The sequence below is a fragment of the Oncorhynchus mykiss genome, chromosome 3, assembly GCF_057628025.1.
Source record: "Oncorhynchus mykiss isolate SJ-2025 chromosome 3, ASM5762802v1, whole genome shotgun sequence".
NCBI classification, from domain to species: Eukaryota; Metazoa; Chordata; class Actinopteri; order Salmoniformes; family Salmonidae; genus Oncorhynchus; species Oncorhynchus mykiss.
The window spans coordinates 68372124-68385840 of NC_143024.1; the positions used below are offsets into that span (position 1 = coordinate 68372124).

A 13717-nucleotide genomic window follows, 5' to 3' on the forward strand; every position below is an offset into this window, starting at 1 on the left:
TGCACCCTTACCTACTGTCACGATTTAACTAGCAGGAATCTGCTGTGATAACTTCTACCCTGTTAGCAGCCAACTATCAAACTGTCCAACTAGCAAACTGCCAACTGTCTAGATAAAAATGTACTAGTAAAAACTATACAAGTTCATTTGAAACACGAGTAGTGACTTTTGAGAACGGAGATGAAAGATAACTGTTGCTGTCTGCCAGAACATGGGATAGGTTACTGAATGGTTTTCTGTAACTAATGACTGCCTCTCATAGAAGAGACGTGATTGTTTAGCTTCCTGTAACTTCTGTCTATTTCAGTATGACACCTGTTTGGACCAATAGTTAATTCTCCCCGACTTAGACACTTACGTCACTCAAGATGGTGCCAGCGTATCTCAGCTGCCTGAGCACAGGGTTGTCAGAGGCTGGGAGAACATTGTAGTCAGCCACCGCTTTGCTCTTCTCATAGTCCTTCTTGTATTTGATCTGAGGAGAGAAGAATGGGTACAATACATTATATATATGGTTTGCTGTGATACAGTGATTCATGGCAAGGTTAATACAATTACTCATCATCATAGCAGATTTTGGATTGAAGTGTTTAAATTGGATTGAAAAAATGCTTATAGGCAATGACTCCTTCTCAAAACTACAAAAAAAAAGCTACAGTTTTGTTACCACCTACGTTTTAGCCTAAATGTATTTAAACTACTGTTTGCCAGTGATTTATTCTTTATCAAGTGTTCTGACTCTGGGTACAGAACATGTGTGGGCACATCTTGATGTCTGCGTGACAAAAGAGTCACGGTGTTGACTCACGCTCTGTTTAGAGCTCGAGGTCAAACCAGTGTCGTGTGTCTCTCTGCTTGCTGCCGCATGAGATGGATCTATAAAAATATACTCAGCCAGCTCCCACTTCCCTGCTTCTTTTCTCTGAGAGAAGCAGAAGACAGCTGGTTGGTTGGTTTAGCTGGTTGGTTGGTGTATGTATGTGTGTGTTGTGTGTGCTTGTGTGTTCTCCTTTATGTCCCTCTCTTTGAGGGCTATAGACTCACTGAGCTGGCAGCGTGACCAGCCTTCTTGTTCTGTTTGTATTCTGGCGTCTCAGTTTGCATAAAATTTATTTGGTCTTTTATGTCCTCATATGCAGCCGTGTACTTTTTCTGAAATGAGAAAAGACAAATATTGATATGACGGGTTATGACTTGATGAAGGCATACTGTAATGTAATTTATGCCAATAACTATTAATATGCTATACAATAGTGGGCTCTTACATTGCTGATGTTGTCCATAGCCACCCTAGCAACAGCCACATCAATGTAGGGCGTCTCGCACCAGTGGCCCTTGACGTTCTTGTTGTAGTCCTCATGGTACTTGAGCTGCAAGAGAGAAGCAATGAAAAGTCAGACTTTGGGGTCATTTAAAATAAGCTACTGAACTAAAATGGAAAAATAGAGGCATGACACAATCAAGAAACACTTAAAATATTATCTGTCAAAATGTTGCCTTAAAAGTCATTCAAAACAGAATGATATGAACATTATAGATGGACGCTGAAATTGTTTGGGCCTCTGCAGCTACAGGGGGTGTATAAAACATGTTGGGAGCGGCGGGGATTTATAATAATCTCAGGCTATTGTCGTTGCACCACGTCTGTCTGCCAGAACAGGGCTGCTGCCTTCCAATAATAATATCATGGAGCAGGTGGCAGTCATCCCCCTCTATCTCCCAGGGACAAGGACAGCAGGGCTGGGGACCTCACCCATGTCAGGCAGTGACTGACAACACCCACTGGTCCACCTTGTCCTCACTGTCAGGACTCTACAGCTGAGGGCTATGATAATGATTCTCTCAATGTCTACATTACAATGCTGTCAAGGATGATGAGAAGCCATTGTCAATGAATCAGTGTGTGTGTGTGTGTGTGTGTGTGTGTGTGTCACACCACTTACGTCACTGCGCTGGTCAAAATTTCTCTTGGCCAACTCCATATCATTAGGGACAGCCAGAGAGGTGTACTTCGCCGTGCGTTCAGCATGACCCTTCTTGTACAAGATCTGCAGAATGGAGCAGAACAGAATGGTGAGAGGAACAGAAGAGACACAGAAGGGAGACAGGAAAGTAAGGAGAACAGTGTGTTAGAAGGGTGTGTGCTGGATTCAAACCCATATTAACACCAGCTTATTCTCTCTGAAGGCAGCAGCAGTGACCGCTAGGCCACCCCAGGCCATGACGAGATGTATCTCTAATCAATAGTTGACCTTTGACACAACATGTGATGCCTGTTAGCTACATGTGGTAATGCTCTGCTTGATGATATCTAACTGGATAAGCCAATAAATTGGAACAGCGGAAATCTGAAGTTCACTTTAAAAATAAGAGCGACAGCAGTGACCATTATAATTGCATCCTACATGTAGAAATAGCTGCTCAGAGGAAATGGTTCCATATGGAACATCTGAGTCAGCAGAAAACAAAAAGCTCAGGAAGCAAAAATAGAGTTTTTAAATGAAGGGGGTAAACTGTGTTTTCCTGAAGTCTGATTGATGTTGGACACCTTACTGTCCTAATGTGATGTGAGCAATGAATTGTTCCAAGTGAATTACAAAGTGAACCACCACACTCGTGGTCGTGGTTCAGCTGACTGACTGACGCAGACACTGCATTCTAGGAAGTGTTGTTGAGAAGGATATTTATGACTTACAACATTTAAATCATAGAACAACCAGTTATAACAATCACTCAGTGTAAAAAATGAATGCTGTTCAAATACAACTTACAGTAACTTTAAAACAGTACTATAAAACCGACCTAATAACACTGATATCAACTTGCTGTAATCACAAGGAAAAGTGTAGTTAAGTGTAGGTTAGAATACCAACAGGTAGTTGCAGTACTCACATCACTGAGGACCTCCTGTGCCTTTGCCACCCTGCGCAGCTCAGGAGAGTCACTGTAGGGATAGCACATGGTCTTGTCCTCATCCCAGGCCTCTGTGTACAGTTTCTGATCACACAGAAAAACAAAAGGAGAAGTTCAAATATAGAAAAGCAATCTATAGCAACCCTTTTTTGGAATAAATATGAATTACTTAGATTCATCTGAATTGAGTAATCTACGTACAAAATATTATTATTCTCTCCTACGACTCAATAAATTAGCCTGGGACAAGTGTTGTAACAGCACCACTACAGTGAAGGCTGAGTATGAAGTTACCTTGCTGTAGTTGGCAGCATTCTTCACAGCCAGGACAAGCTCAGGGGCATCAGGGGGCAGCAAGTACCTGTCCTTAGTCTCATCCCACTTGGCCCTGTACAGAACCTTGCTGATCAACTCCGAGACATGCTTGACATGGGCGATCTCTCTGGCCTCCCCATCGTACAGACTGGTACACTTGACCTTATTTCCCTCCATCCGGTATTTCACCTGGTAGGGGCAATGAGTCAAGTGTAGATTTGACCAAAGTTTTATTTTGATATTATTATTAGTGACAGTGCAACATTGACTGAGACTGTGATATATGATATCTATCAGAGAAGCGGACAGAATAGAACCGAGGCCTCCATACCTCAGACAGCTGCTCCTGAGCCTTCTTGATCCGGACCATCTCAGGGGTGTCAGCCGAGATGTCATAGGGTTTCCCCTTAGCCTTGTCATAGGCATGACGATACTTGTTCTGTTAGGGACACATCGGAACAATGTAACTTCATAATCATGATCCAAAAGGGGGGGGGGGGGCATGAAAAAAGCATTGACTCGGGTTCTCTTCATTAGGCAATATACGGAACAATACTGAAGGAAACAGAAAAGGGACTACCTAGACTTTTCAAAACGTTTTGCTACGATGTACCCTAATGAACATGACCTGGTTGTAATGGGCTTGCTTACGTAGGAGAACAAGTCCAGCATCTTCTGGCTGTGGGCCAGGTAAGGAGTCATGAACTTGGAGGTGTCCACCTTAGCCTTCTTCCTGACGACTCTTCTCACCGGAACGCCAGACTGAGGAACAGAGGTAAGGCTGTTAGTCATGTGTCAAACTATGACTGTTGTTCCTTTATGAGAGGAAACCAAACCAGAGGTACACATCCATTTACAACAAAGAGGCTGGTGAGACAATACAGAGAAACCAGAAACAAGACAGAATCAATGCTACTGTAACAATGACAGAATATTAGTATTATTCTAGGTGTAATATAAATAAATGGGTAAACAAGTGAATGACATTTTGACTATCATAAGTCTCTTACAAAAGGGACACGTGTGTGAAAGCAACAATGACTTAGTCTACTTCATGCTACTCTGCAACCAAGTTCACTTACCTGCAAGAATTCATTGCAATGGCTGATAAAAAGACCACCTTAGCTACTAATTGTGGTATTTGACTGTATCAAGGCATTAAATGGAATGATTACTTGACAATGTAATTCTACATGGAGGTAATGGGATGGAAGATAATATGGTATTGGCTAGGTTAAGGTCCAGTAGGGACAGAGGATAGGACTTATTATCAGGGCTACAGGAAAAGAAAGGGACTGAGGGAAAGGGAATGAACGAAGGAAAGGAAAGGGACTGAACGAAGGAAAGGGACTGAGGGAAAGGGACTGAATGAAGGAAAGGAAAGAGACTGAGGGAAAGGGACTGAGGGAAAGGGACTGAATGAAGGAACGGAAAGGGACTGCGGGAAAGGGAATGAATGAAGGGAAGGAAAGGGACTGAGGGAATGGGAATGAATGAAGGGAAGGAAAGGGACTGAGGGAAAGGGAATGAACGAAGGAAAGGAAAGGGACTGAGGGAAAGGGAATGAATGAAGGGAAGGAAAGGGACTGAGGGAAAGGGAATGAACGAAGGAAAGGAAAGGGACTGAGGGAAAGGGAATAAATGAAGGAAAGGAAAGGGACTGAGGGAAAGGGAATGAACGAAGGAAAGGAAAGGGACTGAGGGAAAGGGAATGAACGAAGGAAAGGAAAGGGACTGAGGGAAAGGGAATAAATGAAGGAAAGGAAAGGGACTGAGGGAAAGGGAATGAACGAAGGAAAGGAAATGGACTGAGGGAAAGGGAATGAACGAAGGAAAGGAAAGGGACTGAACGAAGGAAAGGGACTGAGGGAAAGGGACTGAATGAAGGAAAGGAAAGGGACTGAGGGAAAGGGAATGAACGAAGGAAGGGAAAGGGACAGAACGAAGGAAAGGGACTGAGGGAAAGGGACTGAATTAAGGAAAGGAAAGGGACTGAGGGAAAGGGAATGAATGAAGGAAAGGAAAGGGACTGAGGGAAAGGGAATGAACGAAGGAAAGGAAAGGGACTGAGGGAAAGGGAATGAATGAAGGAAAGGAAAGGGACTGTGGGAAAGGGAATGAATGAAGGGAAGGAAAGGGACTGAGGGAAAGGGAATGAACGAAGGAAAGGAAAGGGACTGAGGGAAAGGGAATGAATGAAGGGAAGGAAAGGGACTGAGGGAAAGGGAATGAACGAAGGAAAGGAAAGGGACTGAACGAAGGAAAGGGACTGAGGGAAAGGGACTGAACGAAGGAAAGGGACTGAGGGAAAGGGACTGAATGAAGGAAAGGAAAGGGACTGAGGGAAAGGGAATGAATGAAGGAAAGGGACTGAGGGAAAGGGAATGAACGAAGGAAAGGAAAGGGACTGAGAGAAAGGGAATGAACGAAGGAAAGGAAAGGGACTGAGGGAAAGGGAATGAATGAAGGGAAGGAAAGGGACTGAGGGAAAGGGAATGAACGAAGGAAAGGAAAGGGACAGAACGAAGGAAAGGGACTGAGGGAAAGGGACTGAACGAAGGAAAGGGACTGAGGGAAAGGGACTGAATGAAGGAAAGGAAAGGGACTGAGGGAAAGGGAATGAATGAAGGAAAGGAAAGGGACTGAGGGAAAGGGAATGAACGAAGGAAAGGAAAGGGACTGAGGGAAAGGGAATGAATGAAGGGAAGGAAAGGGACTGAGGGAAAGGGAATGAACAAAGGAAAGGAAAGGGACTGAGGGAAAGGGAATGAATGAAGGGAAGGAAAGGGACTGAGGGAAAGGGAATGAACGAAGGAAAGGAAAGGGACTGAGGGAAAGGGAATGAATGAAGGGAAGGAAAGGGACTGAGGGAAAGGGAATGAATGAAGGGAAGGAAAGGGACTGAGGGAAAGGGAATGAACGAAGGAAAGGAAAGGGACTGAACGAAGGAAAGGGACTGAGGCAAAGGGAATGAATGAAAGAAAGGAAAGGGACTGAGGGAAAGGGATTGAATGAAGGGAAGGAAAGGGACTGAGGGAAAGGGAATGAATGAAGGGAAGGAAAGGGACTGAGGGAAAGGGAATGAACAAAGGAAAGGGACAAAACGAAGGAAAGGGACTGAGGGAAAGGGACTGAACGAAGGAAAGGGACTGAGGGAAAGGGACTGAATGAAGGAAAGGAAAGGGACTGAGGGAAAGGGAATGAATGAAGGAAAGGAAAGGGACTGAGGGAAAGGGAATGAACGAAGGAAAGGAAAGGGACTGAGGGAAAGGGAATGAATGAAGGAAAGGAAAGGGACTGAGGGAAAGGGAATGAATGAAGGAAAGGAAATGGACTGAGGGAAAGGGAATGAACGAAGGAAAGGAAAGGGACTGAACGAAGGAAAGGGACTGAGGGAAAGGGACTGAATGAAGGAAAGGAAAGGGACTTAGGGAAAGGGAATGAACGAAGGAAAGGAAAGGGACAGAACGAAGGAAAGGGACTGAGGGAAAGGGACTGAATGAAGGAAAGGGACTGAGGGAAAGGGACTGAATGAAGGAAAGGAAAGGGACTGAGGGAAAGGGAATGAATGAAGGAAAGGAAAGGGACTGAGGGAAAGGGAATGAACGAAGGAAAGGAAAGGGACTGAGGGAAAGGGAATGAATGAAGGGAAGGAAAGGGACTGAGGGAAAGGGAATGAACAAAGGAAAGGAAAGGGACTGAGGGAAAGGGAATGAATGAAGGGAAGGAAAGGGACTGAGGGAAAGGGACTGAACGAAGGAAAGGGACTGAGGGAAAGGGACTGAACGAAGGAAAGGGACTGAGGGAAAGGGACTGAATGAAGGAAAGGAAAGGGACTGAGGGAAAGGGAATGAATGAAGGAAAGGGACTGAGGGAAAGGGAATGAACGAAGGAAGGAAGAAGGACTGAGGGAAAGGGAATGAATGACGGAAAGGAAAGGAATTGAGGGAAAGGGAATGAATGAAGGAAATTAAAAGGAAAGGAAAGGAAACTGAAGGAAAGGGAAGGAGAGACTGGCCATGAACGAGCCAGTGGAGAAAAGCAGTGGTGAACAAGACACAATTGACTGCATGCATCATTTAGCAAAATCTGCCTATATGAGGGCTATTTCATCAATCACTCACTAGCCTGAGAAAATGTACATGAAGTCATGATTTGTGAATTACCCAAACAATCGCCTTTTTGTTTGGGAACTCACTTTTGGAATGGCCCAAAAAATGTCTTGCTCGACTTGAGTAAATTGTGAATTGTTAAACAAGGTAGTTTGTTTAATAATCCACAGGGTCACGCACATCGCCTTTTTAAACAGTATCCTTTCTAGAATTTCTCTCCTTTGTTAGGCTTACATCTGTGGAATAACCCCCATGACATGCAAGCACAACCGAAGCATCATGAGCTGCATGTGCTGTTTATTTCACTGTTGTCTTCTACCTGTTGCTTCACCTCTGCTCCCCCCTGAGTTGTGGTCTGGTGAGAGGTGGTCGAAGTCACCGTCTCCTCAAAATACTATAAATATAGGAACAACTCGCTGGTTTCAAAATCGCCATTACAAGCAAAAGGAAGACATATCACAAATGTATTGGATGGATTTTTTCCCCAGCTCTGGTGCAATAATACCCTGATCTCTGACACATTCAGTTAGCCTTTTATACTGTAAATAACATTGATAAACAGTAATACTCATTCTTATACTCACTTAATACTCATCTGCACTGTCACCAGTGGTAGTTAAGTCAGATATTCTACTTTCAGCACTAACGTTCAGCTACAGTCTTTGACAATTAGCATAATGATATAATAACTACATTCACTATAATGTAATAAAAGGTTCCATATATCCCAGATCCCTCCAGTGACCTTGAAGGTGTCCTTTTGGATCCTGGTATATACTGTGATTACTGAAGAGTGTAATGAAGCCTCTATTCCAGGGGGAAAGAGGAGTAGGAGCCTATAATAGCCCTGAATGACTGCCTGACTGACGGCTCTGTCTGCCTGACTGACTGTTTGCTGGTTGCCTGCCTGCATCTGACAGAGCCCTCTGACCAGACCTGGGTTCAAATCTACTTACAATAATTTCAAATACTTTAGCTGGTTTTGACTGAGTGAGTTTGTCTGGGACAATGGAAACAGTAGAATATTTGCAAAACATGACCTCACTGGATATTCTTGTTGGTTATTCCATTAACAAGTCCATTGTCCTTGTTGTAAATAGTCACTATGAATCAAAATATCAACAAGACAGCTAAAACGGTTTTAATCCTTAGTGATTATACTATTAAATCTCCTTACTATTAGCTTAAATCAGAGAAACATACTCTACTAAACTAAAAACATTCTCACACATGTTCCCTGAATAGCCTGTGTCTAACTTTAACTAAGCCAAACTTATAACCAGTGGCCTCTGTGAGTTGAGAGTGAGACATTGTTCTCTAACTCAGGAAGGTACTCATTGCCATACCATTAATAGGGGACAACCCGATGAACACATCTAACAACCCTATTGGTGGAACTGTCTAGAAAACCCTAATTAATGGTCAGAATCATCATCATTATCGTCCTGACACAACATAGGCCTCCGATTAAAATGCCAAACAGCCTACTGAAACACTGATAGACCAGAGCTGGGGGGTTAAAATCGCAAACACTTTAAACAACAGTTGTAAGAGGCTGTTTTCTGACTCTACAAGACAAGAGGAGAATCATACAGGTACATGAACTACCCCACACCCGCTTTGTTGTTGTTCCCCAACAGGTTTTACAAATGACAATAAACAATGGAGGACAGAGAACGGGTAGAATCTTCTTGTCAGGAGTTGGCAAGACATCACAAACAGATCTGGAATCAGGCTGAGATTCTGCTCCTACAGAGCTTAGATTTGCCTTCCTCCTCTAGCTAGCTGCTAGTTGCCTGCTGGTTTCTCTCTACATGAATCAACCTCCTAAGCACATCCTATGAGTGATGTTAGCAGACCCAAGCTTGGATACTGGAGCTGCTACCGTGTGATTTACAGCAGGCAGCACTTCTCACTATGTCAACTGCTAAATGTGTATCTCCTGTGCTGTCCCGTCCCGAGAGTGTTTAACAGCCACATATCAGAGCTCAGAATAAATGTTTATCTTACTGGGAGAAAAATATACTGTCAAATTGGAAGTTGAAAAGATCTCAAACTTGATTAACATTAAGAGGGAAAAGCAGCATAACATAAAACAATGTACTATCATGAGAAACTGCTCTTGTTCAAATCGTTAAATGCTGCACATGAAATACTTAGTGCAGTATAATCCATATTAATAACCACTTAATAACCACCCTGAAATATCAACAAAAAACTGTTGTCCTGAATGATTGTACAAGCCACCCAGTTATTATCCGCAACGTAGAGTACTGTATATCCTATAAAATGCACAGCTGCACGTTTCTCCCCAGCCTGTAGATCAGATGAAAGAAGCTATCTTACTATTAACATCAAAGTCATCTCTTTAAAAATGACCTCCAAAGTGTAGATGAAAGTAGTAGTGAAATCAGAGTGTATTGAGTTGAGCGTATTCTTTTTTTTCTGCATTACAAAGCATTTACATTTTTGCATTAAAGATAAATCTCTTTGAAAAAGTGGATATGTTATATGGGAACCACACAATAACTTTCCAAATACTGTAGTTCATTTTTCTAAATGTTTTGAATTTGTAACAATGACAAATCAGAAGTATCTTCCACATCCTCAATTAGGAAGAAATGATTTGGATTCCCCTATAAGTTATCAACAACATAAAGTTTAGACAAATACGAGGCTAACTTTAACCCCATTTCACCAGGAAATAAGAGATTCAGTTATTAGCCTTCTGCTTTCACTCTTCCATTGGACGCTCTGAGTGGACCATCACAAAGAAGTACAATGACACAGTATGAAAATCTATGTTAGAGCTTGGGGAGCTGTCAACACTGGAATAGACTGTAGATTATGGTGATACTACATCTCCAGAACTGCCAGTCTGAAGCCAAATGCTTCAAAATGTTTTTAATTGTGTGACAGAGGTTTTGCACCAATATTACACATTGTTGAAGAAAGGCACAGTATAATCTTACTGATACTACATGTTTATTCCAACAAAATAGCAGCTCCCCAAACAATCCATAACTCTTCTGAATGGAACATCATCCCAACATTACTATACATTTTACACCAATAGTGTAAGAAATGTTATAGATGACGAATGATGATGGACTCTTCCATTCATGCATATTGAAGTGCAGTGTAACTTAATACAAATTGACAGTATCTGCAGGAATGACAGCAATGTCTTCACACTGTCTGTTGTGTAATAACTAGAGCTATTACATCAGTGTGCTCCTGCCATCAAAGCCTATAGTTGTCAGTAGTTGATCTCTCTGGGAGTCTTGAAGTGGTTGGTCAGGTAAAGTGTACTTCTACTACTTCTACATCGACTACCAAGTTAAAGGTGTTTTCTCATTTTAAACATCACACTGCTTAAGTGCGATGGTCCTTGTAAACAAAAGGGTGTGATTACTTTTTATGTTCATAACTGGGCTTTAAAATGTCCAAGAAAAGAGGAAAGTGGCAGGGGCTTTGATTTTAATGGCTGGTCCCTGGTCTGATTTACAGTTATCTGGACTGTACAGGGCTAGCCAGGGCCATGTCTACAGCTAGCATATAGGAAGATGCGTGTTCTTTGGAAACAGGATCTAACCCTGCTCACAGCTCAAAGACACCTGGACTCCTGAACGACTTACTGGGGTGGTATCAAAACTAAGTTGCCTGGTCATAGGGACTGAGTAAAGCTAGCTAGTTAACCTGGAGACCCACCAGTACCAGAGCCAGGGAAGAGAGAAATGGGGCTGACAGAGGCTCTCACTTCTAGTCCTTAGGAAACTTTGTTTACAAGCATTTCGCTACACTCGCAATAACATCTGCTAACCACGTGTATATGACCAATAAAATTTGATTCGATTTGACTACTGTGGCCATAGAACTGTGGCCACTTTCACAAAATGCTAAAGGTCAATCAGACATGGCTAAAGGTCAATCAGATTTGTGAACATGGTCCCTAGCTGTGTGTTGCCGCTTTCCATGTTGTCTGTTGTCTGTAGCTTGTGAGGTGTGGAAACACTGTTGCTTTTATGAATTTTGTCTTGCTGCTTTTTGTTCTATGTTGCTATGTCTGTATGCTATGTCTTGCGTGTCCTATGTTGCTATTGTCTATATCGTAATTGTTTTTAATAACCTGCCCAGGGACTGCGGTTGAAAATTAGCCGGCTGGCTAAAACCGGCACTTTTACTGAAACGTTGATTAATGTGCACTGTCCCTGTAAAAAAAAAAAAAAAACTCTACTCAGACCTAAGAACATATGTAGTTGGTTTGAAATGGGGTTGGGGTTCCAATTACATTTCAATTCAGGAGGTAAACTGAAATTCTGATTCCTATTCTAATTTTCCTTGAATGAATTTGAATTGAATTGACTGAGTCTGAGTACCTAAGACAATGACGGTGTGTTGTGTTGATGTCGCAAGAAAATATTTACTTACCTCTTCCTCAAAAATCTCCTCATCCTCCTCAAACTCCTCCTCGATTTCTTCATTCTCATCCATGATGATGCAGTTTTAGGGGTTTCTACCTCAAACACATAACATCATCAGGCATTTCAATTCTCAATGATCAATGATCCCAGTAAAATACGGTTGAAACTTTACAAGCACAATTCACAATCATCTAGTATCCATAATTTCAACGTAACAGTCAACATCAATGTAAAACTCTGTGTTGCAATACATTTCCTCTTTAGAATGAAAAAGCAGTACTAGTGTCCTCCATAGAGCAATGTGTCTTTACCAGAGGCTGAAGGACAACATTAACAGAGATATTTTAAGAACCTGCCTTGCAGTCTCTGGTGAACCCAAACCACCAACGTCAAAGACAGGATATGGACAGAACCTTCTAACAAAGTCATTCACACATAACATGCACACACAATGATGCCAAACAGTGCAACATGCCGTACCCAAGAAAGACTCCTGTAGTATTTCCAGAAACCTTACAGTAAAGGAAGCTGCTGACTTGCTGTCCACTAGGGTCCCAAACTGATATTCCAATTTGTGTTTTGTCCTAAAGCCTAGACAAGTAAACAAATAAGCGTCAGAATTAACATTCACTCTCAATGTGATCAACTCCAATTCCACACCAGATAAGATAAAGCTCAGGTACAGCTAAAACGTGGGATCACAGTTGTACTGGAATGCCTTTTGAAGGCCGGTAGAATTTGATGAGAGTTTGACACCTTAAACCCCCCTAGAGCAGTCCTGCGCCTCCTGACTGAAGGGTTGGGACAGCTGTTTGTCATGTAAGTTGATACCACAGTCTGATTGGCTGGCTTTGTTTAGCTAACAGAGCTCCAATGCCTTCTGAGGCTGCAGGTTAAATTTAGGATGGCTGTACTAACTACCCTTTTTTAGCACTCCATTCACGAAAGTACTTTTCCACCAAAAATGACTTGAAAACAGAAGCAGGAGAGGTTTGGAAAATGCAACAAACTCGTGATGTGTTTTAAAAAGGTGTCCCATTGTTGGCCTGTTGGTCTCTGGAAATCAACTGCTCCGAGACTGCTTTAACGAGGACACAGCCCGTTAACTGGGATTGTTCCTTCATTAACTATCTCTAAGCAATCCAAAGGCAGCAGGAGACAAAACTGTACAGAAGACAAAATAGTCCCAAACGATGGCAATGCTGGAGCGGTAAGATGAAAGGAAGGAATATGTTCAGTTTATTGATTCTTTTAGCTTACCAGTTTACTTTAGAGTTTAATTGTTTCCAAGCCGCCAAAGAGCCTCCCCAACTTCCCTCCACAGAAACGATGGGCGACAGCTCACAGCTGCAGCAGCACCGTGGTTATCATGTGGTCCAAACAACCAATCAGAGGCTGGCGCTCTCAGGTTTCAAAATCTAAATATACATAAGTGATCCCTCAAGAAAATAGCACCTGTTAAGTAAATTTATCTGAGTGCAATATACACTAAGTATACCAAATATTAGAAATACCTTCCTGATATTGAGTTGCACCTTACCCCCCTTCCTTTGCCCTCAGAACAGCCTTAATTCATCGGGGCATGGACTCTACAAGGTGTCGAAAGCATTCCACAGGGATATGTTGGCCCATGTTGACTCAAATGCTTCCCAAGAGTTGTATCAAGTTGGCTGGATGTCCTTCGGGTGGTGGACCATTCTTGATACACATGGGAAATTGTTGAGCGTGAAAAACCCAGCAGTGTTGCAGTTCTTGACAAAAAAGAACAGGCACCTACTACCATACACTGTTCAAAGGCAGTTCACTTTTTGTCTTGCCCATTCACCTTCTGAATGGCACACATACACAATCCATGTGGTCCCGTGTGGCTCAGTTTGTAGAGCTTGCAAAGCCAGGGTTGTGGTTTCGATTCCCACGCGGGACCATTACAAAACTGTATGCACTCACTACTGT

At 42.6% G+C, this 13717-nt stretch overlaps 1 protein-coding gene across 4 annotated transcripts in view; it reads right to left on the minus strand.

Moving 5' to 3' along the window:
• The window catches only part of neb (nebulin), an 85838-nt gene extending 72402 nt beyond the window's left edge, over positions 1–13436 (minus strand). For 2 of the 4 annotated variants that reach the window (XM_090229990.1, XM_036974701.2), the window contains exons 1-11: positions 13025–13327; positions 12245–12355; positions 11772–11856; positions 3880–3990; positions 3560–3667; positions 3208–3417; positions 2893–2997; positions 1944–2048; positions 1266–1370; positions 1045–1152; positions 359–475 (exon numbers count right to left, since the gene is read on the minus strand). In XM_090229990.1, the coding sequence (XP_090086116.1) occupies positions 359–475; positions 1045–1152; positions 1266–1370; positions 1944–2048; positions 2893–2997; positions 3208–3417; positions 3560–3667; positions 3880–3990; positions 11772–11834 (1032 nt within the window). In that variant the 5' untranslated portion in view covers positions 11835–11856; positions 12245–12355; positions 13025–13327. Of the gene's footprint in view, positions 1–358; positions 476–1044; positions 1153–1265; positions 1371–1943; positions 2049–2892; positions 2998–3207; positions 3418–3559; positions 3668–3879; positions 3991–7659; positions 7735–11771; positions 11857–12244; positions 12356–13024 lie in introns of all 4 variants that reach the window. The other 2 variants (XM_036974698.2, XM_090229989.1) reach the window with 2 other exon arrangements.
• Between the last annotated feature and the right edge of the window lie 281 nt (positions 13437–13717).